Source organism: Dromaius novaehollandiae, chromosome 8 (genome assembly GCF_036370855.1).
Source record: "Dromaius novaehollandiae isolate bDroNov1 chromosome 8, bDroNov1.hap1, whole genome shotgun sequence".
Classification (NCBI taxonomy): Eukaryota; Metazoa; Chordata; class Aves; order Casuariiformes; family Dromaiidae; genus Dromaius; species Dromaius novaehollandiae.
The window spans coordinates 40471566-40499478 of record NC_088105.1 but is presented as its reverse complement, the minus strand read 5'-3'; the positions used below and the strand labels follow the sequence as shown (position 1 = coordinate 40499478).

The window sequence follows — 27913 nt, the reverse complement described above, 5'->3', positions numbered from 1 at the left end:
AGAGCAGGGAGGGGACACGCACCCTGCCCATCAACACCACGGTCAGAGACCACAGTCCCAGCGCAGATGGGGAAACGCAGCCCTTCTGCATTCCCGGGGATGCAACCCGCAGCCAGGGGAACACGACACTCGAAATCACGGCCGGTCATGGATGTCTGAAGTCTGAAGGTGCTGACCCACCTTCAAGAGCTAGTGAACACGATGGGTCTTGTATTCCAAAACAGCCTTGTTAGGTTTTTCTGAATGAGTTTTTACCTCCACCAGGTTTAAAGAGGTCCTTTAGGACTAAAGACACAAATAACCCTTAGCAACTTTTCCCAAATCAGCGAGGATGGTTGGACACCATCGATCTTTAGGTGTCTAAAGACATTTGAAAAATCTGAATCCCAGTTAGGGGGCCAAATGCTGAATGCAAATTGTCTTTAGACATTTCTGCCTTATCAGACTCTACTAGAAAAAATGGACATTTTGAAATGATTGTTTTTAATGAGCATTCTTCTAGCTATAAAAAAACCCTAGAAACTAATATATTTTTCTGCTGCAGATTTTAACTCAACAGCAAAATATATGTTAAGAATTCAGTCTTTCTTCTTTGAATGAATGAATAAAAAAAGATAGCATGCTTTGGGCTAAGTTGTATTTATATTACTTTGTACAGTCAAATTCAAAAAGGTAGGTAGACTTTATGCACGTACATGAGAAATATTCTGCATTTCTTAATACTTTAAAATAAAACTAAGAGCAAAATTCTCTTTCAAGATTTATATGGGAGATTGTTTTATTATCACGTGCTTGCCTTAAAACATCCAGACCTCTCAGTGCAGTGGTTACAATTCATACAGTCAGAAAGGAAACCAGAATATCAAAGAAGGATTGGCCTTGCAGAGTGACACTAAAATGGTGTTACTGAAAACAAGGACAAGCTGTTAAATGCTATCTGGGAATAAAGTGCCCTCTGTTGAAATACAGGCATATGGATTTTTATAGCCAACATCAGCCTCACATCCTGTGCGGCGCAGCCAGAAGAAACAGACGCTCAAAGGCGATGGACGATCTATTCCCTGGAAGTGATTCATAAGCACGTTTCACAGATTGACCTCAGACATCAAGGGTTTCAGCATCTTACACGATTAGGCCTCTTTTATCCCTCCCTCCCTCCCCACCCCATTGACCCCAACAGCAAATTCCCACCAGCTTCAAAAAGGGAGAATTTGATCAGTGGCCAGTAAGTTACAACTGTTGCAGCTTTTGTTTTTTATGTTGTGTAAAGGCTGTTTTTTTGAGATGGAAGACTGGTAACAAAGGTTCCCATTATAGTATGAAATACCAGTCTTAGGCAGGAATTAAATGAATAACGAAAGTACAAGCCCAGTTTAAAAAGTCAGAACAAAGGGTAAACAAAGCATATAAATGTCACAATCAATCCTCTTATTCCAAGCGTATGCTTTGTGGCGCATGATAAATACCCTCTAACTTCTCCCCAAACCCTCAAGCAAACAAAACCAGTCCAGCAATGTCATGTTCTGTATTGACCAGGAAAATGAAAGCAACTTACCCAGTACATTGGAAAGTGAAGTTCAAAGCAGGTGATAAAACCCAAAATTCACAGACATGGATAACCTCAGCTGACCTCCTGCACCACACTGGCCAGAGGACAACAACATCCCCTTTCGCCTCAAGCTCTGTTTGAGCCAAGCACTTATTAAATAGAACTGTATTCTCCATTTAAGTGAAGTTTATACAGCTTGAGCTTGAGTATGTTCTAAAACTTCATAAATTTAAAACTACAAAAATGAGCAATTAATTTTATAAGCACTCCCCAGGAAAACATGCAATTAAAACTGAAATAAAACACAGGCAACTTACATTACTAAATAGGAAATCCAGTTCAGCTGTTAGTAAGCAAATAGCTAGCAAAGTTCGGGTTTCAGATCACAGCATCTGGGAGGACTACCATAATTATTTGTTTGAATATTTTAATAAAGAGAGAATGTTACAAGCATGTCTCACAGAAGGAAGCCTTTCCTATATGCAGAGGTTCCAAAGTGAGATTGTATACTGTGCATACTATTCTTCATTATACACAAATTACTTTAATAAACAAAGTCATATGCCTAGTCTCATTTTTTAAGCAATCGTCCTATCATTTATAAAGATATACATATTTTTTTCTGGAAACTTTATAATCCATGTCCTCTCCCCTCCAGTGATCCCCGCTTCGTAGATGGCCACAGGGACCTCTGAGTGTTGAGAGCCAGCAGGAAGAAAGCCATCTGCACGTGGAGGCAAGGACGGATCACCCTCACAAAGAGAAAGTTTGGAGCAATCAACCGGTCCATTTAAAGTGGACCATTAAATAGAAGCAGTATCCCAAATATCTGTTAAAATCTAGAACTGGTCTACTGGAAATGGTAGCTTCCAAACAGTATGCGATGCACCTCCAGCAGAAGTCCTAGTCAGGGAACACAAAACCTGTAACCAAAACAACCCAGACAAGGACAGGCACACTCCTGGGAAAAGTTTACCCATCAAGGGAAAACCGGCTTGGCCTGAAACAGCGGGCAAGCAAACTAGGCAAATACATGAAGAACCTGTTATCCCATCTAAATCCCACACAAACATTAACCCCTCCAGCACAGTATTAAGACTGTTAAACCTGATCAGGAGGAAAGAAAAGAAAATCTTTGTGGTGTTACAAGGAACCCCATAAGAAGCAATGAAAACCGTATCCTAAGAAGTCTCTGATGCCTCTGACCACAACCATAGATGAAGTCTGCTCCCTAAAACTAAATTGACTAGTGAGGAGGTAGTCTGTTTATGTTCCAGATAATACGTAATAATATCAGAGAAAGGCCAGGCTTTTTTTTTCCCTCTAGAATTCACAATTTGCTGCCTAACTGAAGGGCCTCTCTAGTCTAGAACGTGAACATCATGGAATAACATTACACGCACGTGGTGAAGATATTCCTGCAGCCAGACAGGTTACGGCTACAGGAACAGCAACAGCAACTTAAAATATGTAAATACTTCAAGGAAAGAAAAAGCCCCAGTCTGACCATGGCGAAGACAGCAGGCTACAACTTTACAATTTTTTCCAGGAAGTCTTTATTTCTGCATGTGGCGACTGTTCAAAACGCACTTGGGACTGTCCCTATTCTGACGCCTTCAACCCCATCTCTAAAACACACTAACTTCTCAAGCAACTTTGATATCTGGCTGCTCTAAAATCCCTTCATATGCTTATCAGCTGAAATAATCTCAAGAAAAAGAACAAAAGCAAAACAATAAACAAAAGTTAGATACAGGAACAAGCCATTGGAGAAAAAATTTCTCTAAAAGAATGTCAACTTAGCCTTTAAAATTTAATCACAGTTCACCAGCCAATGCCTCCTTCCATATTTCATGAAGAGGCACTTCCCTGTAAAGCCCTGTAAGTATGAACTGGTCATGTATTTGCAGGGGCCACTTAAACAAATCAATCATTAGTACTCGGTGTGCATCCAGCTTAATGAAACAGTCTTTCCATCTATTATCATGGATCAGAAACAATCCCCGCAGAGTAGATGATGCCGTATCTTAAAAATCATGCTGTGTTAACAACTGAGATCAGTATTACAGAGATCATTTTGGAGCTTTACATAATTTTCAGTTTAACAATAAAAGCCTGCATGTGGCTCACTAGGACAAGTTTGTTTGGTTAAGCCCTGTGTATTAATGAGTTTACATCCATTTTATGGAATTAAAGTCTGTTTACAGTTTCTAAAAAGTTACCCGAAGTCATAACTGTTTAGGAAGGTTACCAGCTTAAGGCCTGAAATGACTATAAAGCCAGTGCAAGTTCCTTATGTATATTTACTTTTTTTTCCCCTCCAACTAAGGTTTAGTTGACAGGGAACAGGTCTGAGCAGTCACCAGAAAACCAGGGTGTGAGGGACAGAACATATGAGATGCTGTATCATATTGAGGATACCAGCAAACCCAGAACCAGGCTACACAAAGGCATTCAGGATCCAAGTCTCCAGTCTAAAATCAAGAGTCTGAAGTCACTATACGCAGAGCATGAGCTGGGCTAGGCACCAAAGAAAGCAATGGCAAACATTTGTCGAGCAAAATGGCGCGATGCCAGCAGCTAACTGATTCAAAGCACAAGTATACTGACCTTCTCCAAAGCTTAGATGCTCAATTCATTACTGCAAGCAGAAAACATCCTCTCTTCAGGACCCAGATCCTACAGCCTTCTTCTCCTGAAGTTGGGTGATTTCATCAATTAAATTAAAATAACAGAAAAGGCTTCATTTTCACAATCAGTGGTGAGATCAAAATCACCCACTTAACATATACTAACTTAGCAACTAGAGTAATGACCTAGAAAGGAAAGAGGCAGCTCTGATGCCTCCTGCATCCCTGCTTCCATCAGTGCCGACGGAGTGGCTCTGTCTCATGCTAGACCCTTTTGAAGCAGGGAAAGTGGAAGAGGACAACCTCTTTAAAGTAATAACTTACCCACACCATTTGTTTTCTTTGAACATCTTTAAAAAGATCAAAGATTCAGCATGTACAACTGAATATGAAACAAGCAATAGCTGCAGGCTAAGTGATGACAAGATACTGGCATATTTGAATAGAGCCTCTATAATACATTCCAGTATAGGACATAACAGTAATGGTAACTACTGCAACTAGATAACAGCTTCTGGCATTCGTTCCCCCCTGCTTAGATCTCCCCAGCGCTGACTGGCCTTCCTGACGACCAGCAAGCTCGGAACCAAAACCGTCGCAGAGCCAAGAGCTGCAAGGCACTTCCTACGCATCTCCAGGAATGAAGAGACAATGGACAAAAGAACAGCCGGCAAAACAGCCCCAAGGATCTTAGAGCCTAAGAATCCACTTGAAGACCTCCTTGTACCACAGAGCAATTAAGAAACGTGAGCTCCAGTACAATAAACATCTGGACTGCTCATTAACCTCCCACCTTAGCCATTTCTAACAGGAACACCACCATTATGAAGGACTCCATATGTTGTTCCTCTTCATAGAAGTCTTATGCCAGCTCTGTGAATTTAAGAAGGACAGACACTTAAGCATCAGGCATCTTTACTCAGTTTTATTAGACAATTTAAAAAGAAAAGTTGAATATGTTTTAATTTCCATGTTTTAATACTTCATCGTTTGAAGAACCTGACAATTATGGAAAATAGTGTTTACAAAAGTTACAAAAGCTGCTCTGCTGAATTTCAGAAAACATGATTAATTGACAAAGAAGCTTTATAAAATGCATAAGAGATTTTCAACTGATTATGAAACATAGTGATATTTCCACGCATGTGTGTTCACAGAATCAGCACAGTCTTGAAATTAAGGCACTTTGGATACATAGTATTCACTTCCATATAGGAAAATAATTTCAGAGAAACCACAGTAAATTGCTACTGGTAGATAGTGACAGTATGCCCAGTACCGGCCATCAGAGCACCAGGTTTGTGTGAACGAGTGAAGCTCTTGATAAAAAACACTGAGAATTTTTTTACCGTATTAACACAGATGACTCATTCAAGCAACTTTACTTTTAAGGAGGTGAAGGAAGAATTCCATGATTTAAACCCTATATTAAATACAATTTTAGAAATTAACCTTTTTAAAATAAAAGTCTCCGGTGAAAACTGCATGAAGTTCACATTAACGATTAGTGCATAACAGCTTTTTCAAAAGGAAAAAGCGAAAAGCGTTCGCTTTCTCCATTCAACATCTGCCTGCCACTTCATGAGGTACCCACCAACCACGCTATTATCCAAAGGAAATACAATACAATGGAATAATTTGTCAAAGAAGCAATCTCTCTCCAAGACTGTACATTCTAGTCCTCCTTTTCATTTTCGATTGTCATGTGTTTACTGCTAGTATTCCCATCTCAGTCACAGACACACTATTTACTAACAGAGCCAGATCAGATTCAACAAGTAACCATTCTCTCATCTAAAGGAAAAATAATAATCTCAGCTGTTTTTTACTGCACTGTCTCTAAAATGAAATTTGAGTGGTAATTTAATAGTTCTGTAGCCTTCTATTGCAGCCTTTCGTACACATATTCTAAGGAGTAAAAATACAACACATCCTTAAAGACACCCTGTAGAACCTAATCCTGCAAGTATATAAATATTTTAACAGGAGTTAAATGGAATGATTAGCAATGACTTCAGCAGCCATATGTAGGATCAGGCACTTATTTTTTTGTATTATTACTGTTGTTTTACTTCACCAATTTGAACAAGAAATGTTGTAGTGTAGGACAAAAAAGACTTCTTCCAAAAAAAAAAAAAAAATCAAAGCAGAGCCCTATAAATGGAAGCTATGTTTACACTAAACAGCTCAGCTGCTAATCTGAACAAGTAATTTCCCCATTAGTACTTTACAACATTAAGGACAAAGCAGTAGGGTCTAACAGATCTCACCTGAAGTCAGGAAGAAACAAAACAAAACCTTCTAAGAGAACTTGCTTATGCCCAGCATCTTTACAAGCATTTTCCTGCTACACCTGTGATGAAGCATTAACATCCAGAAAAAAAAACAACCATCCTTTAATGTTAACTCTTCTTTTACAAGAATTACAGTCTAGACATATGTATGAAATCCAGGTACTCAGCATTCCTCAATACTGTAGGGTTCACCTCACACACACACCAGAATTTTAAATTTAAAATATAGATTAGCAGTTTTGGATTTAATCAAATATGAGAATTATTTATCTTCCTGAAACATGGTATTCTATTTCTATTTAAAGCGACATGATGTTACTTGGACTATAGAATGATTTTTGCACCTTTTTTCTAGGGCCCTGAGCATGAACAGAAGACCCAGCATCAGGATGGCTGATGTAACACTCGCTAATTTTTGAACCTTTGCTCTGCCCAGCAATCCACAGGATGCCGTTTTGCAATATGCTAATACTGGGAGAACTTAATTGGAAGAGCAGCACAGACAGTTCCACACAGTTTAAGGGGAAAAAAGCATCGCATTGGTAAAGTTGCCACATCTTGCAGGGTTGATTCTATCACTTCCTGACACAAAGTCCCTCATTCCTATGCAGGGTGATAGCAATCACCTGTGGACTGGTGCACAACTATAAAATGCTTATTCATAATCTGCTAACCTAAAGAACTAGAATACTAAAACATATCCTACCTAGGTGCTCACTTTCTTACTTCAGGGAGCAGTAATCACTTCATGTCCATTTTTTGATGAAACAAGGAGTCAGGGTGTCTGTTCTGCACCCCTTTACAGATTACCGGTGTCCTCTAGAATTAGGGCTGTATGAGAACGCATCTTTACAAAGTCACATGCCTCCACGAATTGAAGGCTTCACCAAGTCAAAACAGTAATAAACTTTGCTTTTATATGTGTGATTATGTGAACATGTACTAGGATACTGCCATTTAAAAATAGTGTTTTAATGCAATCTTTTCTAACAGACATAAAAAGTAGTCGTTTCAGTAAGCATGTTTTAAAAGCAGTAAGAATTCAGTTTCTGCTATGTTGGGAATATCTCAGCACAACATTCACTTCTCCATAATTCAGGTCTTTCACACGTAAGAACACAGAGTTGTATACTACATTGCGATTATCAGTGTCCTGAGATCGTGAGAGCAGTTTCAAATGTATCTTCTTTTGTGAACCTTTATGAAAGAAGTTATTTCAGGCCTGAGCACAGCAAGAGGCATTAAAATATATCAGATTACTCTCAACATACAGCCACAGTTTTAAGTTGAATAGGGACAAAACCAGAATATCTTTATGGGGAAAAAAAATTGCTAAATGAGCAGCATAAATAGAAGGGAGGATTTTTAACCAAATTATTATTTTTTTCTTTTTCATTATGTAGGAAAGGAGTTGGCATAACCTATGTTTGGTTTTATATTATCACGAAAACTACCAAAGTTACAATGGAAAACAATTATTCATTCATCCTTAATCTAAGCAGAAAAATCAATCAAGTTGAACAACAGTAAATAGGATAATCTTTATATTGGCCTATTTTGATTACATTGTTAAAAAACAACAGACAAGCTGACCAATGTCATGTGTCAATGATACTACTGTGTCTAAAAAAAAAAGTTAATGCACATATTGTGAAAAATGAGTAAAATAGTTAATGCTTTGTAAACATATTTGGGGACAAATGTTGAAATTGCGATTCCAGCTTTGACTGAAAACATTTAAGAGAGCTGTCACAAGGGCCTTTCCCCTTTGACTGACACACATTTTAAAAAGCATGTTATGATCTGATAACATAGGACTACCTGCGAATGCACACACATACTTCGCCACATGCACACGTACATACATTATAATATATACACATATACACACACAGAGTATACATATGGCAATGTATGCTGTAAAACATTACCAGTGTCAGAGCGATGTCCTACCACTGTTCCCAGCTAAAGTCATCTCCTCTACCAAATACAAGAAAAAAGCCTAAAATAGTAAGGAAAATGACTGCATTGCCAGCCAGGACCAGACCACAGGCTCCCCATTTGATCTGAAATACAAGGAAATGAAACAATCAAAGCATTTCTTATAACATATGTACAGGCCAGTTATTTATTTGCATTAGATAAACTAAACAAAATACTACAGAAAGGTGCTAAAAGCCTAAGGGAAAAAAAGACGAACAATAAATAATTTGTGTGTGTAATTATTCAATTAGAAACCATTCATATTATTAATAAAGGACTTCAATAGACAGGCTGATAATGCTGTATTTTAGGACAAAATAATTATCTTGCCATACAACCCACTCACTAAGGAAAACATACATAAATTATAAGAAATCCTGGTGAAACTACTGTTCTCTTTTAATTGCTGTGCATCAAACTAAGAGTCTTTCAAGTAAATGCAAGTAACGAACATAGAGAAGAGTATATGGTCTTAAAGGTAAGTAGCTTTCTGCAACTAAATTTTTTTAAATAAACAATATTTTACTCTTAAAACATGTTGCTGGGAATGAGCTATAGGATAGCTATTTTGAGTAACCGTAGAGTTAGAGTTCCCCCTCGTGGTCATTTCTGGTTCTGCCAACTCTCAGGTCCTTAACTTAAAAATGCAGCGTCAGGGAAATGGTGCATTACAAATAAATTATAAAGCACCCAAAGGTTTAAGCAAAACTGAAAGACCAATGCGAACAAACAAAACAACCCCAAAATGCCATCGGGTAGTTTGGGAAACAAGAGGAAAGAGTTCTTTGCCTTGCAAACAGAAGTGACAAAATTTCACCACTGAGGAGCAGTTTAGATGAAGAGAAGCTGGTAGATTTCCTCAGACTCAGGGGACAAAGCATAAGTGAGGGAATGCCTTGAAAACCGGAACAGCCATTTTGGATGTTTGGCCTTTTCTTTTTTAACTGATAATACACACTAGTCGCTATATTATCAATATCTTAAAGCAGACATTTCTGAGATAAAAATAAGGAAGGTGGCACAAGAAGCAATGCAAAATTTGATGATAGAAGCATGAGACATAGGAGGAGATAATATCTTGTATTAGATCAAAACATGAAGTTGGAAAAAAGGGACAACTTTTTAATCATGCGAGTCCTTTGCTGAGGTCAAAAAGCAGCATAGGCACAGGCACAAACCTCAGCAGTGTGATTATCATCACTGGAATGTAGAAACACTCAAAATAAGGAAACAAAAGCCAAGTTTTACAAACAAAAATACCTCCTCTAGGTCAAAAAGGAGCAACAGTGCACTTTAAAAAGTTTGTAAAGACTGTTGCAACACTCGATAGCTGGTTTCTTGCAGTAAAAGCTACCAAGCAGAACTTACCGCCTCAACCCGTGCAAGGATGATAGGAAATCCAAAGGCAGAAACAACAATTCCAGTTGTGAAGAAATACGCCAGCTCCCTGCAGGCACTGCTGGCCGCATCGCTATCGTCACTTACTCTTTTCGCAATGAAGTGGGGAATGGGGCAGATGAAGTAAAATATTAGGACAAACAACGGCCAGTATACGCTGGGAAGGGGAAGAAAAGAAAATATATAATCAGTTCAGAGAGTGAGTTTCTACTGAAACATTTTTTGCTTAAAAAAAGATAATTATGGTAGCTGTGATCCTACCTTATGGTTTGATAAGAAGGTTAAAGAGATTCAGCTGAAAGTTTTCACCTAAATGGCAATCCCACCTCCCTGCCCCTGCACTCACAGGGCCTCAGGCACGACACAGAGTTAGTTACACTGATTTTACAGCTGTATCGAGCTCCCAATTTGCCTGGCTCCACGAGCTGACCCAGGCTACCACCAGCACCCAGGGAAGAGGGGCAGGGACACATAAGGAGGAGAACTCTCCCCACTCGAGGGCTGCTCCACCTGGATTTTTATATAAATATCACAGATAAGAGCCCACCTGTGAGAGAAAAGCTGGTTAAACAGGGGGAAAGCGTGAGGGGGGAGGAAAAAGGGGGGTGTTTAGTCACGTTAAAGCGACGCTAGTGAAGAAAGCGTGAGGAGACACCTCTCCTCCAGAGGGAGCAGCCCCGGATTTCAGTCAGAAAAGGCCCCTGCGCGGCGGCTGGTGCACGCACGGGGGGTCGGGGCTCACCCGTAGTACTCCAGGGCGCAGCCCAGCATGAGGAAGGTGAGGCCGATGGCTCCGCTGAAGGAGAGCGCCACGAGAGCTGCAACGGCACAAGGCAGGCGGTGAGGCGGCCTCGCCCGCTTACCCCGCCCTGAGGCTCGGCTTCCTCACGGGAAGGGCCCCGGTGTCGGGGGGGGTGGCGGCTCGGAGCGGCCGGGGGCGACGCGGTCGCCCCCGGCCGCTCCGAGCCGCCACCCCCCCCCCCTTACCGGGGACCGTGGGCGCCCTCGGTACCTTTGATGCCCGCCATGTTTCCGGGGGGGACGAACTGCGCCTCCGCGGGGCTCGGCGCTGAGGTGGCGACGGGCGCCTTCCGGCTGCTGGCCCTGGCTCCGCCCACCGGCCGCACCACGTGAGCGCCCGCCTTAAAGAGCCAGCGTCGCTCCGCCGCGGACACAGCCGTGCCGCCGCCTCGCTCGAAAAGGGGCGGCGCGCCCTTTAAGGGGGGGGGGTTGCGCCGGGCGGCCCGTCGCCATGGTTACCCGCCCATCTTGAAAGATTAGGGCAACAAGCGGAAAAGGCCCCTAAAAGTCTTAATACAAGGTTGCAATGGTGGTAGAGCTACTGCTAATGTAGGGGGCCTTTAGGCCTACAACAATAATAAATATATAAATACACATCCAACGTGATTTGCTTCTATAGTTTTAGTGTTTAAAGAACTTAATTTTAAATTAAATATTAAATATTAAATGCAAGAAAGGTTGCATTTTTTCCCATTGGAGAGAGTTCCCTATAAATTAAGCTTTTACCATTCCTTTAACACATGTGCAGTAACAGGAACTCGCTTCTTCATTCAGTGCGTTTGCTCTTGAGGAAATAAAAAAACCACAAACAAACAACCCCACGAAACCATTGGTTTCTAGAATAAGTGATTTACAGCTGTGCTTATGTGTACAACAAGCCGTTCTCACCCAAGTCCGCACTGGAGCAATGACAGATGTATTAGTCATATTTAAAACATCGCAGACAAAAACTTACCATTTAACATTAATGGATGCCTCATTGCCTGTGCAGCATAGGCAGAGATGTCGCCCTGAACTGTGTTTAAAGCAAGATGGTAGAAGGTTTTTCTCCGCAGAAGCACAAAACATATCTGAATATATTAATTTGAGCTTTTTAATGTATATACAAATAGTTTAGACCAGTCACAATTTCATTGAGTATATACTGTATTTACAAAAATTACAATAGTTTAGTCAAACAGTAAGCCTGAACATTGATAACCTCTGTCACTACCAGATATGACAAGAATTTTTTTTAGTTAACTAGTTTGATATACATACATCCTAATACTTTCATGCATCCATAAAAACATTAGGGATGGGAGTAATGAAAACTTAAGTGGGGTAGGGTAGATAAAGTTTAATGATGAATTTGTATTTTGTGAATGTATGAGTATCCAGAGTTGTGTGCCATGACAAACTTGATACAAAGCTAATGTCGTTTTCATTATTAAAAAAGTACATTATCATAATGAGATCCTTTTTATTATTAGGCATAGGTCACAATATCTACAAATGTAAATGAGAAACAATAAATCAACAAATCACAGGAACATGATTCACATTCCAGTTATCTCTTTAAATAAGACAAGCACATACTGGATCAAAACATTAATAAATAACATCCAGTTTGTTACTATTATCTTAAGGTCTGTTATATAAAAGGAGACCTATGTGTTGGTTTCACATTTTCAATTAATGGTAGTAAATAGTGGACCAATACAACAAAAGGATGACTTTTATACAGAGAGCAATGTACTTTGACACACTGTCTTTGCAGTAAAAGTTTTGCCACTTGAAAATTTAAGTGCAACAACAAGTGGATTGTCTTTAAAAACACCAACTTTAAAGATTCGCATCAGATAGCAACCTTTTCCTTAAACAGTAAGTATGAATGATTTCCTGCCTATTTCTGAATATCTGCCCTTTCAGAGCTCAGATACAGATATGTGTTGGTAAATGAACTGCTAGTTTTAGTTATCTTACAAAAGGAGAAAGCCAGGATTTGGGGTGAAGAGCATAACTTGCATTTTAACTAGGAAAAATGCTCCAGCTTTAGCATCAGAAATACCTCCTTGTGACTGTTATTGCTGTGGACCAATGCAAACTTTAAGATAATCAAGTTGGGCTGTATTTACTTCAAAGAGCAGACCTGGTCCACAGATGCCTACATGACAGCTTCCACGCTGGGGTCTGAAAAGCAAAGCTGCAACGAGCTGCGTTCTGTTGAGAGCCTTTGCCAAGCGCTCCGGAGCTGCTAAAGGCATAGAGGTGATGCAAGCAAGCTTTGAATCTTCACAAGGGGAAATATTACCCATCATCCAGGAATTTTCCAAAACTTTAACTGATGCGGCAGGGTTTTAATCGTTGACATTTCTTTGTCTGATGGTTCTAGCTATTAAGGAGAACTTCACTGGAAATATAGTACATGCTTATTCTCCACTTTTACAGATGGGGAAAATCATTCCTCCCAATTCATTATTTCCCAAAAGCTGCTGTTTAACAAACCAACAAGGTGCTATTTAACATCAAATACTTATTGTTTGCTTTAAAGACACTGTGCTGTGGAATTTCTTCTGCACGTTTCACTGCTGGACTGTGAAGTACAGTGTTAATGCATAAAGCAGCAATAAGCTGCCACACTGATCTACCCAGGATTCAGCTTTGTCTCTATTCAGGCATACTATATGAGCAATTAAGCAGCAAATGGTGACTGTTAGAAGTGTGCCTAAACCGCATCTGAGCACTTAAATTTGATAAAGTTTGATCCAAACCTAGGCAGAGAGTACATCGAAGTTTGGGCTCCACCACCAGTTACTGAACTCAACTGAAGTGTTGCCATATCACAATTCACAAAAAAGTAGGATATTCACCAGTGACACGGTGTCAGAGACAAAACAATTCCACCTTTTCCAGAATGTGTTCTCTCTCAACCCACTTGAATCTACGGAGAGGGAAGGGGGGTACAAGAAACTGTAACCCCGTGGCTCTCACATGGCAAGCCACATGGCTAGAGTTCCTCTTAGCTCAAGATTCTTGATACAAGTATATAGAAACCTTTGTCTTGTTCTTCATGATAAGTATTAGGCTCACAACTTTTTGAAACATCTGAATTTCCAGCCAGAGTTTGGTTGATCTGTGACATTTGTGACAAGAGACTATACAAGCACTAGCACAGGTCTGCAGTGAAGACTGATAAAATACCTAATACAAGGGTTTTTGCCCTTGGTTTTCAAATTCTGACCAGGCATCATTTAGCTCCATAAATATCATCTTTGCATATTGTTCATATGGCTGCCCTGTAGCCTGGAACAAAAACAGAAAAAGGGATATCACATCTACTGAGCCAGACTACATAAAAATGATGTTTAAACCACTAAATTCTCAAGCAGTTACAGTTTACTTTCAGCAAATGGCTTTCAGTTATATTTGACAGGAATTATCTACACTTCCTGAGGGCCGCTTACCTGCTTTACAGCTTAAGAACTTCTTCATTCTTCAGCTGCTCAGCTCCTCAGAGCAGATAACTCCAGAGGTTTATGGTAAAGCACTACAGCCCCAAGAGGGGATAAGGAATTTTGCAAGAGGCATTCTACTAGGACTGAACGAGAGCTGCCACTTGACACAATTGCTTGATAAAAGCAGCAGCCCTGAAAGCCTCTGTGCAGCCCGCATCTTCAAGCCTTGCCCATTGCCCTGAAAACCTCAGAACCTCCAGTTGCTTAATGGTGGAAGCCTCATCCCTGTAGGGTTTCCCAAACTGCTTCCTTGCACATCAGCTGGCATGTGTAACCAGTGAGACCATAACACAAGTTTGATAGTTGGATAACCTAATTCTTCCATTTTAGAAGCATGATTTTAAGGCCTCTGTCCTTTCATGTGCCTTTATTACACTGCACTTTTCTGTAGCAGGTGCAATATTCTGGACTGTTGTCCAGCCACTATGGCTTAGAGTCAAAGTAAGAGTGAGGAAAGCTGAAGGTCTGAATCCCTGTAGCTTGGAGAGGCTTATACCAAGCACAGTCTTGGGGCTGGGCTTGGTTTGTCAGAGTTCTCACCGTTCAAAAACTCAAATTTTTCAACCAGACTATTTCTACAAAGTTGTTTGGACCAATAAATTATGCTATCACATTTAACGCTTTATTGAGAACAGTGGAAGTTTCTGAACGAGATGAAACTAAGAAAACTTTACCTTGTCAGGATGAACGACAAGTACTGCCCGCCGGTAGACCTTCTTCACTTGTTCTGGTGTTACAAGATCTGCCATACTAACAGGTTTCCACTTGGTCTCCCCTGCCCATAAGACAGTGTGCATTGTGGACAGTAGGGCTCTTATATTTCTCTCCTTCCCTTCAATCCATTCTAGGACCTGGAGAGAAGAATGAGAATTCTCAGCTTACGCCTTATATTACACGTTCCAATAGGAAAAGAGTTTCTCCATTTGAATAGGAATGACTCCAAGGAGCAGCTGACACTTCTTTCCAAGGTTTAGAAAGCCATTGGAAGGTATTTGTCAGTCTGTGTTCTTTGTCTTAATTGTTATACTTTTTACTCCTTGAAAAAACATCCCTCATTTTGCCAAAACCTCAGTTTTGCAGACTAGCAGAGATGTTCTTTGGTATTTATCTGGTACAATAAAATGTTTTTGAAGAAGCTACTACAAACCAGAGTTTGTTCAAATTATTTTTTCTAAATAGAAAAATATATTTCTGATGAAGTAGTGGAGGTTCTTCCAGTTTTTCTCCAACATCTGCAGTTTAGGACTTTGTTGTCGTCTTTCTGGTCACACTAACTCACTGCAACGTGAATGGGGGCACAGCAGTTTATGATGCTATCGAGTTTAGACACATACCTTATAGAAGGCAAGCATGAGAGACTGCCTGGTACCAGGCATCCAGCAATGCAGTGGAGGATGTGAACCAGATGAAGTAAGTGCTAAAACAGGGTGATTAACAGCTTCTGGCACTAGATGGTCTGGAAGATTTGCTCAGCTGCCTCCTCACATTCAGGAAGGCTGGTCACTTCCTAACCCCCTCCACCCTTCGGGGCAGTGGTGCAAGCAGCCCCCAGCACGATGAGAGGAGCTGATTGTAAGAGCATAATAAACAGTATAGCTTACTTTTAATTTCTCAGGGTCCATTTCCTTAGCCATTTCTTCTTTTCTCATCTCAGCTATTGTTTTGGGTCCTTTCTTGTCCTTGTGAGCATTAAAACCTTGACCAGATAACAGATCTTCGAAATCTGCAGACACTTTTGGTTTTGAATCTTAAAAAACAAGAAGTTTTGAAGTTGTTCTCAAAATAGAGTTTTATTTAACATTTTCCCTCACACACACTTATCACTGTAACAGTCTCCTAATGCTCACAATGTGCAGGTTTTCACAAAAGAGGTACCACCTAATGCTACTTTTGAGTTATCAAGCACATTCATAATCCAAGATTTCCTAAATACACTTCAAAGTCTAGGACAAGACAACTAGAGCTGTTGAGCTTTGTATCTCAAATGATCAGTGTCACTTACTTGCTTAAATCCTAACCTGTTTAGGTGTTTGAGCATTAAGCAGTACTAGAAAGACCCAACCTTTTGGATACTGAATTCAAAAATGCTTACCGGCATTAGCTGGTCCTTTTCCACGTTCGTTCTGTGCTCCCGGCATTGCTGAGAAACTCACGTTGTAGTTGGGCTTGTTCTGGGGAGAGGAATGTGGCATGCTTGCCTGGGCTTTGGACTGCGACTGCTGCCAGCCGTAGCCCGGTCCTTGCTGCCAACTGGTGCCGCCCATGGGCTGGGGAGAGGGTCTCTGCGGCGAGGGGGGGAAGCCTCCGCCCAGCCCGGTCGGCGTGGTTGGTTTGCTGGCAAACGAAGGGCCACCTGCAATGTAAGGGGAAAGGGTGATGGTGTGCATTGGTGAACAGGATGCTGACTGGCCCCAAAACACCCCCAGCAGCTGGCTTCTATTTTCAGCTCTGCCACAAACTTATTTTTGTGATTTCAAGCAAGACCCTTCAACTTTCCTGTCACTGCTTGATAAGCTGCTTAAAGGACAGCACCTACCTTACAAGCTTGCACAGGAATTAGCGTGGTGGCTTGGCAGGGAAGCAGGAAAACCTAGGTGCCACCAGCCCCTGCGAGCCACAGTGGCTGTGTTACAGTGGCGACACCAACTTGACATGCATTGAAATAATATCCAGTTACACTGTGCTGTCTTGATGTCGTGCCACAAAGCTGTGTTCTTCGGCACCTTATCACCTGACGGGATGCTCCTCTGATTTAGTTTGTGGTGGGCAGTATGCAGTATAAGTGTTTTATTATTTGAGACTAACATCCAAACTCAACTTTGACTCCGAAACATGTCATGGAAACTGGGGCGAGTGCTTTTGACATAATCGTGAACTACAAAAATGTGGTAAATATCCTGTGGATGCCAAGTCTCCATTTGTTTTTAAAACCCATAACTAAAAAAAAAGAAGCCAAAAGACAACAAAAATGCAACTTCAATGGCTTTAACATGAGGCTTGGCATACTTTTTATTTTGCTCCTGCAGAGCAGCTAGCAATCCAGCAGAGGGAACTGGGAAACCTAATTCCAGAACCATGCTGGTATTGACGCAAAGGAGAAAACAAACATCAGCTAAAACCACAATAGCTTACAAGGAGCTGAAGGCAGTGACAAAGGGAAGAAAAATCTATTTACCAGACTCAGAAGCTGACATACAGGTTTTTAAGGAAAACTTGTCAGTTAATCAGAACTGCCTTTCTAACATCGGGGCCTAGGGTCTGCTGATTGTTTCGCAAGATAAAACAAGGAGAAAATGCTTGTCAAAGAGTCAAGCAAACAGTCATTTGTAGCAGATGCAAATGAAAAGAGGCTGGGGGCTCAGACTCCACCTTTAGATAGTGCTGTGAATTAGCGGCAGATTAATGAAGTACCATAGGTTTCATCACAAAGGACAAAAATAAGTTATGTCTAGAAAAAGGAAACAAGTCCTCGAGGACTCCAATAGCTTTTAAGAGCCAAAGTCTCTTTCCGGGCACACCTCCAAGGCCAGTAGCAACAGTTCTCCAGTCACAGGCAAACAGAGCAGCATCCTTAGCCAGAGACTTTGTTGGAACTTGAGAAGTATGTTGCACTTTGCAATCTACATAGTATAACTGCACTGAAATCCCAACAAGTTGTTGGCAAGGTTTTTTGATACAGGACCAGTAAAGGAACGTATTTGCAAAAACTTATGGAGAACCAGGCAGGAGGGAAAACATGAAGCACGTTCTGAGAGGAACACCGTCATGTCATGCAGTTAGCCTGAGAGGACCCACAGAGATCTTTGTCACATCCCAGGTTGTTCATCCTATTTCTCTAAAATAGAGAAAACGGTAATTTTTATAAGGAATGCAAACCTGCTAAGCTTGCTCCAAGAGTGCCCAAATCAGCAAATGGATCCAGTGTTTGGGGTTTAGGATGATGAGTGGGTGTGCTGTGGAGGGATCCTGTAGGACTGGTGGCAGCTGACTTGCTTCCCACACCTAGGCCACCTTTAAGGGAAAAAAAAAAAAAATCTAGTTTTACATAGGCCCAACTCTCAGTCACATGATGTTACAAAGTGGCTGTTAAAATTGAGTGTACTACTGTTAGGTTCCTAAGCAAAATCTCAACTCAACAGTGATCCGGACTATTTGCACATCTGCTCACAACTAGGTTCAGCAACCAGAATGTTTCCCAGACTGTCTGCAGTGAGAGTAATTCTGACAAATGGATTTATTTTAAAAATTAAAAGCCATGAATTAGTTTTGCATAGCAAGTTTTGCTAGGATGTACTTACTCTCCCTATCTTAGAAAGAGTCATGCTATTTAGTGGCATTCTAGCTACATATAGCCCATCCCAGGTCCATAGCTTGACTCCACGCTGGAATGAAACACAGCTATATACACCCTCAGCTAGCACCTGTTCCACTTCAGACCCAGGTCTCCTGAGGAAGAAAGCCAGGACTTTTGAATCAGAAAGAGTGTGGCAGTCCCTTGCCAGGTCCTCATCTGGATGACCAGGAGATCAGGACAACAGGCTCAGCATTCCTGCTGCAGTTCAGACAAAAGTAACTAAAATCCTGTTTGAAGGTTTGTTGTATTAGCCCAAGTGCTAAGTAGCAGACAGTGGGAAACAGCTCTTTTTAGGCACTGGCAGTATCTTCCATCTGCCTCTCCTGTCTCAGTGCTCCTTAAAGTGTTTGTCATTAAGTGTCTTGAATTTTTGTGATACATACCTGGTTTGCTGGGCCAGTCCCAGGCACCTGAAACATCTGGTTGAATGGAAACTGTTGGTGTGCTAGAAGCTAAACAGAAGGATTACATATAAATATATCAAGGTAATACAGCAAAACCAATGTATTCCAGCTTCTAGGAAGAGTAGAGAGCAAGGAAGCAGAAGAGCTAGTACTATACTGTCTGTATCTACTATTTGCTAATCAGAAACAAACTTCTTCCCCACTATAAGCAAATTTCGCATTTATTTCTGATCTAATACTGTACAGAGGTAGCTGGGGAAGGACACAGACTTACAGTGTTCATAGATTTGGTTGGAGGCTTTATATGCATATATATAAAACCTTACCACCAGAATAACACATGGGCTCTTGTCTTTCTGAATACATCCCAACCCAAGGAAATAATCTATACTGAAAAGGGAAAGGTTGGAGAACACAAATAAACAAAACATCACACACACATGTAAGCCAGAGAGAAAGCACAGGCTTTCCTTTAACCCTGTATCAAATAAAGTCTGCACATCTACACAGTTCACCCTCTCAGTATTTCATTATTCATGGGCAGTAGCACTGTAATTCAGTACCTCATCATGCTGGGATACCATTTAAATTCCTTTCATTAGTGCAGCCAGCTCCAAGTGTGACCCAAACATCTTATTCACAGAGTTAATATCTGATACCCAAGCCTGGCAAAGCAAGGATATAAACAGTGCCAGCAGCATACTAGTTCCCTCCTTTGTCATTCTGACTTTCCAGAGAGGCTGTCCCACCCAAGGGACATGTTTTAGATGATCACAAACAGATGAATTTATATCTGGATGTGTTTCAATCACAGAAGGCTACAATATTAAAACTTTGGGGGGGGGGGTGGAGAGTAAAGGAAACAACTAAGGGGCAGTATTTCAAAGAAAAAAGTCCAAAGAAAAATAATTCCTCGCCTCATCTTCAAATAAGAGCCAAATTTAACTGAATTTGGCCAGGATTACTATCAAATCTGAAGAAAGCAGATGCCCTTTGACTAAAAGAACCAAAGGACTTGTTTTCTTTAGCACACTTAATATGCTGTGCTCTATTTAGCTCAATTAATGATAGTTTGGTTCAAATGAGTCCTCATAACCACAGGCATCTGTAGGCAGATGTTCTTAGTGGTCTCTTTTCTTCATGTATACAAATGGCTTATTAATTAAGTATAAGACATGAGCATAATGATTCTCATCCTACCACAATTCAAATTATGAATATGCTTTAAATCGGGAGGCAAAAAGCTCTTTCCTGCTTAGCGGGGTTTCTGTGGTTTAGACTCATTTCATAGTAAGCATCGATTTGTACTTAATGGCTCCATCAAAAGGAGCATTTCGTGTTTACTTAAATACACTAGAAGAGCCTCAGTTTCTTACCCATGTGAAAGGGATCACTGTGCACAGTTGGTGAAGGACTTCTTGTTGCTTGAAGGAATGGATCACCAGTGACATTTGATGAACCAAGAAAGGAACCCAGGAGGTCTGGACCAGTTTGCTTAGGGCTACTTCCAAATGGGTCAAAGGCAGTTGCTGTAAAAACATATTTGAGAAAAGTAATTCACTAACTTGTACAAGGAATATGCTCCAGGAAAGAGAACAGCATGTGGGGAGGAAAACCTAATACCTGCCAAAACCAAATAGGAGACAGCACACCACTGGGGTAGATCAAACTAGAAAGTACCAGTACTGTCCAGCCACATGCCAGGGGACCTAGAAAGCCACATGACAGAGTCATGGCAACACACTTGTTGATTCCGTCTGTCTCATCCAGAGGAAGCAGCTGAATTTAGAAGCAGCCAAAGCTAGAATTTAGACACTTCTGACTCTAGGTTTCAACTTGCACATACTGCAGATAAATAAATGTATGGTCAAGGACAGCCTGGGAGCTGGGGGGGGCCTGATGCAACTTCCTGCCATCCTCTTGAGTGCTGAATGCAGTCCAAGATTATTTCAGGCCATCTAAAGTTATACACATCCCGGGACAAAGGGCTGTCTTTTAGAAATAGCTTTAGAAAATAACTGGTATCTTTCCCACAAAGCATTATTTGTTACCAAAAATAAAAAAATAAAAAATGATCAAGCTCATTCTCAGCTTCTATTTTGATCAATTTGTTTAACCCACTATCTTTCATGTAAACAGGAAAAAAAAAAGCCAAAGTCACTCAAATTCTTATCTGTCAAGTTTAAGGTAAAGAACATCTTAAATAGAGATGCAATATTTAACATCGTGAGAAAGATAATGCATCACTTCTAAGGAGTGTATGTTAATGATGTTATGCATTGGTTATGATACTTACTATATTACTAGTCTTCACTCATCTCCCAAGCTCTTATTCTGGCCAATCTGGCCTCTGCAAAGCAGCATCATACAACTCCCGTTGTTATGCCACTCAACAACACTACCTAGAAGTCTTCTGATGCTGTTGTTGCGCTTCTGCCTTGTGGAGTGCATGTTTGCACAACCTCCCCTCCCACAGAAAACTCTCAAAAGAGAGTGTACAACATCCACAGCAAAAAAAAAAAAAAATCAACCTTCTACATACACAAGTGGCCTAATTTCTTCTGATTAAAGTTGTATGTTTGTCCCATCTCCCCTGCCAACACTTTGTCTCCAGCCCTCGATCTCCTCTTCTTTCCTCCTTTCACAAGCCTTGTCACAATTAGATTATAACTTCCCATCCTTTTCATTTTGAAAAACACTGTGGGCGAATCAGGTGCTTCAGTGTACTACTAGATAAACCTCCCTAAGCCTGCAATTTTTTTTAATTCTAGATGAGGAAGGGAGAAGAGTCTTCAGAAGTTGGCTGCACAGTCGTCCTGTGGAAGGTGCAACTGTTGTCAGCTGTAGCATCTCTCAAGCCTGGGCCTCCTTAACACAATAAAAAAAATACTGTTTCTGTACAAGAAAAATGGCAAGCACTGCAAGTGCTTTAAGTTATTAGTTGCTGCGAAAAAGTTAAGCAACTATCCTGTGCCCTCTGAATCCAGTATGTGCTGACAACATGTCAGTTCCCAAACTGTAACAAAGACTTAGGACACACCAAACATGGGGAGGCTGTGCCACTGAAGTACAGTACCTGGAGATCTGCTCTCTGCTCAGGTCAGTTGTTCTAATTTTGCTTTTGGCAAAATCGACCATCTATTTCAGAGACCCTTAGCAGAATCTCAACAGCTTGGATTCTGCTCTTCACCTTTTCGTTTCCAAATTATTTTCACTTACCTTCCTCCTTTCACTTAACCCTCCAAAAGATGCCTGTCTTTCTAATATCTATTCTACCACTCCATTTAAATGAATGCTTATTCTCCTCCTGTGTATTACTGGACACATCATAAAAGCAAAACTGATGACCTCCAGTGCTGCCAGCTTAAAAAGCCAGCCTAACACTTGGGTGACCCACCCCCGAGGCTTTAAGGAACATACTGGATAGTCAAAGAGCAGAAACCAGGATTGTTAAGCTACACCAATTTCTGCCTCAGAGTAAAGGAGCTGGCTGAACACTCGGGATCCCTTGCAGCTCTTTGTTTCCCTGAAATGAGTGCACCCAAAAAGGAAACCAATAGCCTAGAGGAGATCATTCAGGTGAGATTCTCAAAGCACTCGCCCCAAGGCATGTACTAGGCATGGCCAATATTACCTTCTCCTACCCTTGGGGATGGTGATGGGGATGCAGAAGCTGCAGAACGCCGAGGAGTTGACTGAACAGATCCAGTTCCCCCCACGTGAAAGACCTCCTCAGCAGCGGACTGTCCACTTTGTGCACTTGGCCCACCAACCCCAAACAAATCATTCAGCAAGTCTGAGTTAGAGGGGGCAGCAGCGGGCTGTGAGGGAAAATTCTTGCTCATAGGGCTGCCATCTAGGCCCAGCAGGTCAACATCTTCCGGCGGAGGTGGTGCTGGAGGCTCCTGCTGCTTTTTGCTGTGTTTAGGTGTCCCATGAGGCTTGTCACCACTGGCATTACTGTGCTGACTGGAAAGGGACAAGAGTTCGTCATCTGACTGTTCGCTTTCCTCGTGTACCAACGCTGCTCGATCCTCTGAGGTGGGGTGAGAGCTACTTTTGTCAGATTTCTGATCTAAAAGATTAAAAATAAAATTAGTTAACTGTCAGTTTTTTCCAATCACAAAGCTCCCATAAAATCAGCTTACACACAAAACAAACAGTTACTGAGAATACCACAGCAGTGTTCATTAGATTTTAAAATAAGTCCTTTACAAAGATTAAATTAAAGTCTTAGCTGGCCTGTGTTGTAAGGAATCAGCTTTATTGATCAGAAAACACAGACAGAAGTTAATTGACTCTCCTCAAACCTGAAGAGCAAGCCAATGTAAAGAGCACAGATGAGACCTGAACAAATCTCTGGGTCAAGACCGAGCATCCAGTCATGCCTCAAAATCCAGGCTAAGCAACACTCATTTAAAAGGAGTAGTGCCATAAATCACCTTCCTGGTTTCATACACAAAGCTCTCTTACGTTGGGTTCCTATCTAACACGTCATTAATGTCAAAGGAGGAACCTTGCAATAGGCTGCACCATGAGATTTTTAAAGGCGTTCAGCACTACTCAATGGCCTTTCGGACAGACACCCAAATCATACTTTTATTCAATGTTTTACATTCTCATAGCATCTTATATATAAATGGAACATTAGGAAAAAGTAGCTTGAATTTATTGTAGCATTGAGGAGGCCTACAGTGAAACTTTACACCAGAACTATGTCAGTAACAATTGTCATATACAGCAAAGGCAGGCAATATTTGAAGAGAACATTGTAAGAAATTAATTTCCACTCAATTGCAGCATAAGGATGTGACAGCAATCCACTCTGATCAAATTCAAGAGACACATTACAATCAGATCTTTTGGCCTGGATGCTTTCGGGAGACACAAAAAAGGTTTCCTAGTTCCAAATGGATTTTACTTTAAAGACCAATTCTACATACCTTGCCAGCTGAGAGATGAAAAGAATGCACTCTGTCCAACATTTCTTATGTTATCCTGAGGTGTGTCAGTGGGACCTTTACCTGCAGCACAGGGCACAAAGAAAAATCAAACAAAGAGTCCAGCATGCAGTTAAGCATCTAAGCAAGTAAGCCTGTGCAGCCCTTACCTGCCAAAGCAAGAGTGTCCTGATGCTCCTGATGAGAGGAAAAGAGAATGCTTGGATTGATGTCTTTTGTTGTGAAGTTCTCCCATGGAGGAGTTAATTCAGTTTGTCTATCAGCAGACTGTATTTCTATGTCCAGTATAACATGAAAAAGTTGTGGATATTTGTCTGGAGAATCACAGGCATCCAGTTCAGGTCTAAACGGGAACAAGAGTTGCACAGTTAAAAGTAATAAAGGTTGTTTCTGCAAATCAATAAGTCTTTTAATATATGCATGCATGCAGACTTTCATGTCTCATCTGTGAATATTCTCCTTCAGCCTTCATGAGGCTTTTACATTTCAGGTTTGATTAATGCCCAGCTTAAAATACTCACTTGGTGAACTTTAGTGTGGTTGTTCCCAGGGCTATGAATCCAGTATGAAATTGAATTTGGAATATTTGTGTGTTGGTCATCTGGAAAAAAAGGAAAACAAAAAAAAACAGAGCACCACACTGAACAAGTGCTTAAATTCATGAAATTAAAGTATTTGTTTATAATACACACAGACAGTTATTTAAGACTACCTCTCTACCAGTTACTCTATAGGCTAATTATAAATAGGCATATAAGCTAATTCATTCAGTTTCTTTTACGGAAGGCAGAGCTTTTACTTCTCAGACCCAAATATTTCTACCATCTGCCTTAAATTCTGCTCCTGCCTCCATAAAGCAGAGTGCCTTCCCATGAATATGCCCTCATCTCCTACTTGTCCTCATTTCAGGGATCTACTTGATATTTTAGCACTTAAATATGTGAAATGGATATCTGTTTCTATTGAATATTTTGGAGCAAAAGGTTTGTAACCCAGGAACATAAATGACCATTCCACCTGCAGTGGAAGCTTCAGTAAAACATTGCCTACACAGCAGACAGCACCAATAAAAATTTAAGAAGAGAAAAAGAATTTTTAGTCATTCTGCAACTTGAACATTAGGGTTTCAGATGCATCATCAGGAAAGTTAAGATCGGATGACTACAGTATCAGATCTGGTGGATAACATGACAGTTCAAGGATGCAGCACCACAGCTTGCTACTGAGGTTCAGGAGCTGTTCTGCCTGAGCAGCCATGCAGCACCCAACTGCAGGGAGCAAGTGAGGTGAGGCACTACTTGGTTCTTCCAGCATTTTTGTGCTTTAAGTCATGACAATTTCAGCAGATCGTTAACTGTCTTAATCAGTGAACCAATCATTACTACAAAGGTTACTGGAGCAGCTTGGTGTATCACTACTGATTCAGTTTCTGCAGATCCAAGAAAAGCTTGCTAGCCTGCGCGTACTGCATTTCCAAATTCCTTTTCTGCAATTACAAGAGCCAAAGAACAGCATTTCAAAGTTAATCTCAAGTCCTAGAACAGTATGGACCAATAAACACCTTCACTTTCAACACTGCCAGTATGTTGTGGAAAGGAGAAATTAGGGTGCGCTCGCTACAGTATCCCTATGTTCCTCCCTCCCCAGTTCCCAACTTCTCCCATTTCTTTGGTCTGCTAGTGTTGCAAGGTTGTCTGGCTATGGAGGTGGCTATCTGACCAGCCTGTGGCTCACAGGTTCTTTCCCATCCCAATAGCTGACAAGTGAACATGAAATTGCCTCTTCACCCTCAAAAGCAGAAAAGTGTTCTCCATGTACTGTGAAGGCTGCTCTGGAACAAGCAACGTGCACACTGTGCAGTAGCGCTGACTCAGTAAGTCATCTGAAGGTGAGCTGAAGATGATGCTTCTTCCACCTTCTTACAATGGGGAGGCAGAGGATTTGGTGGCAGTTTGCCCTGAGCTGGTTACTGACAGGGGATTTCTGTCTTTTCATCAGCTGGAAGGATCCTGGACCCCATCTCTGTAAAGAGACACCAGGGCCATCCTGGACTTCTCCAAAAGCTGTCCCTTGTTTTCACTTGGCGTTGCCCAAATTTGTGTATATCTGCTGTCAAGTAAGGAAACTGTCTACATCACCAAGATGAGAGCCATGTGAAATCTTAGACCCCATATTTACCCCCCTCTTAGTTAGCTACATTGCTTCTACCATGCAAGAGAAGTTAGAGAAACGCATACTTTTGCTTGTAGGCGTCCCCCAATGGTTGATCTCATATGGTAGACAGAAACAACAACATCTCCATGTACAGTTGCTCCTAGTGGAATTAGGACTTTCCCTTCTTGTACACGGTATTCTCTTTAAAGGGAAAAGAAGGAGATCCACTGTTAAGCTCCCTTCCACATGCCAGTAACACCCAAAAAATGTCAACATAAAAGCTATCATCTCATTCAGGTCAAGCAAACAGAAACAGCATTCAACACTCTGCCTAGTGTTAGTTTTAGCTGAAACAGAAACATTTCACAAAGGAAACAGCATAACCCTGAACTATCTCTGTGAAGGCATTCCACTGTATGACACAATTTCAGACTTATTCTGGCAGTTTGTTTTCAACACTAGGCACCAACCTTCCATTAATATTTGCACTCCATGATCTATCAGGCAGTGTGACGATGACTGCAGCCAGCATGGATACTAGACACATTACAGCAAAACCAACCCCACCCCTTGCTTTAACCTCCTAAAGGATGGTAGAAGGTCGCAGGAACTCACTTCATTCTTTCATATTCCTGGGAGGTGGTAAGGATTCTGGTTTCTCCACTGAGAATGTCACAGAAGGGTCGGCACCCGTTTCGTTGCTTGTTGAAACAGGGGACTGGGCTGAGGGTGACTGACTTGATCGTAAGTGGCTTGCAGTGAGGAATGACGGGCTTGTCTGCTATTAGATCACAAATGTATCCTATGTATCTGCAGGCAGAGAAAGCCATTACTGAAATCTTCTCTCCAGATGGCAAATTTTTATTCTGTACTTGAAGAGTTCCTTGAAATACAGTGAAAATGCTAGTCTTTCAGTTCCAAAACTGGAATTTTCATATACTCTAGCATGCTTGCACCTGGCACAAAATCTACATTCCCAATCTGTGTTTAATTACAAGAAAAAGATCAAAAGGAAGGAAGTTAACCTTTAGCTCTAGGCTGAAGATTGTTTTTCAGCACCCGTTAGGAGAGAAGGTGCTGAGCAATGGTTTTCCTGCTTTACCAGCAGAAATTTACCTTCTGTTTTACAGGCACATAGTACATGAATATTTTGTCAGTCAGGTTTATTATTATAAGGATTTTTACAAGGATTATACATGTAACACTACATCTTTGGTTTGCTCTGGCAATCAGTTTCTCCTCTGCTGAAGGAAACTAAGCAAGAGGTTTTTACAGCACAAGAACTCTATAAAGACAAAGCCAACAGAGAGGGGGCCTCACTAAGGCCATGTTAACCACAGACTTCTCAGTTTTCCTGAGCTAGAGAGCAAAATTATTGTAATACTTTATTTTGTTCCTCCATTGCTATTACATCAATGTGGGCAAAATGGAAGTGGCCATAAACATTATTTAAGACCTGGCAAAGCTAAGCAACACAACTAGTACATGAGTCTGCTAATGCTTAGAGGAAGAATTCTGGAGTTTTCAGTTTGTTGTCACCTGCCAGAATCTTTAGGCCAGTTTTGGTGGAGAGGCTGGAGTACGCAACATACCCCATATTCCAACAATATATATATACACCTAACTCAAATGCGTTATTTCACAAAATCATGAAGTCATAGAATAATTTAGATTGGAAGAGACCTCTGAAGGTCATCTGGTCCAGTTCTCTGCTGAAAGCAGGACCAACTTCAAAGCTGTATCAAACCTCAAAATTGAATTGTCTTGCTCAGCATAATATCCAGCCAAGGCCTGTGCATCTCCAAGGATGGCGATTCCACAGGATCTGACCACTGCTTTACTAAAACTAGCAACTTCACTTGTTTCAGTGGAACTAAATGAAATCTGA

The 27913-nt window shown here is 41.1% G+C and overlaps 2 protein-coding genes across 6 annotated transcripts in view; both read right to left on the bottom strand.

The window, feature by feature from the left end:
- Positions 1-1959: 1959 nt before the first annotated feature.
- LEPROT (leptin receptor overlapping transcript) lies at positions 1960-11016 on the bottom strand. Of its 2 annotated transcripts, XM_026113980.2 has the most exons (5): positions 10867-11016; positions 10597-10672; positions 9825-10011; positions 8405-8539; positions 1960-5052 (listed from the first exon to the last, which is right to left on the bottom strand). In XM_026113980.2, the coding sequence occupies exons 1-4, from the start codon at positions 10880-10882 to the stop codon at positions 8423-8425; spliced, it is 396 nt and encodes a 131-aa protein (XP_025969765.1). In that variant the 5' UTR covers positions 10883-11016; the 3' UTR covers positions 1960-5052; positions 8405-8422. The 2 variants fall into 2 exon arrangements, with proteins under 2 accessions (XP_025969765.1, XP_025969764.1); XM_026113979.2 differs by lacking the exon at positions 1960-5052 and having other exon boundaries at positions 5090-8539.
- A 710-nt stretch (positions 11017-11726) lies between these two features.
- The window catches only part of DNAJC6 (DnaJ heat shock protein family (Hsp40) member C6), a 54642-nt gene continuing 38455 nt past the window's right edge, over positions 11727-27913 (bottom strand). For all 4 annotated transcript variants that reach the window (XM_064516325.1, XM_064516327.1, XM_064516326.1 and 1 more), the window contains 13 exons: positions 26641-26835; positions 26109-26226; positions 24393-24472; positions 24021-24214; positions 23854-23934; positions 22545-22985; positions 20287-20439; positions 18890-18958; positions 18029-18163; positions 16245-16505; positions 15754-15899; positions 14827-15003; positions 11727-13940 (listed from right to left, as the gene is read on the bottom strand). In XM_064516325.1, coding sequence (XP_064372395.1) covers positions 13839-13940; positions 14827-15003; positions 15754-15899; positions 16245-16505; positions 18029-18163; positions 18890-18958; positions 20287-20439; positions 22545-22985; positions 23854-23934; positions 24021-24214; positions 24393-24472; positions 26109-26226; positions 26641-26835 — 2152 coding nt within the window. In that variant the 3' untranslated portion in view covers positions 11727-13838. The remainder of the gene's footprint in view (positions 13941-14826; positions 15004-15753; positions 15900-16244; positions 16506-18028; positions 18164-18889; positions 18959-20286; positions 20440-22544; positions 22986-23853; positions 23935-24020; positions 24215-24392; positions 24473-26108; positions 26227-26640; positions 26836-27913) is intronic.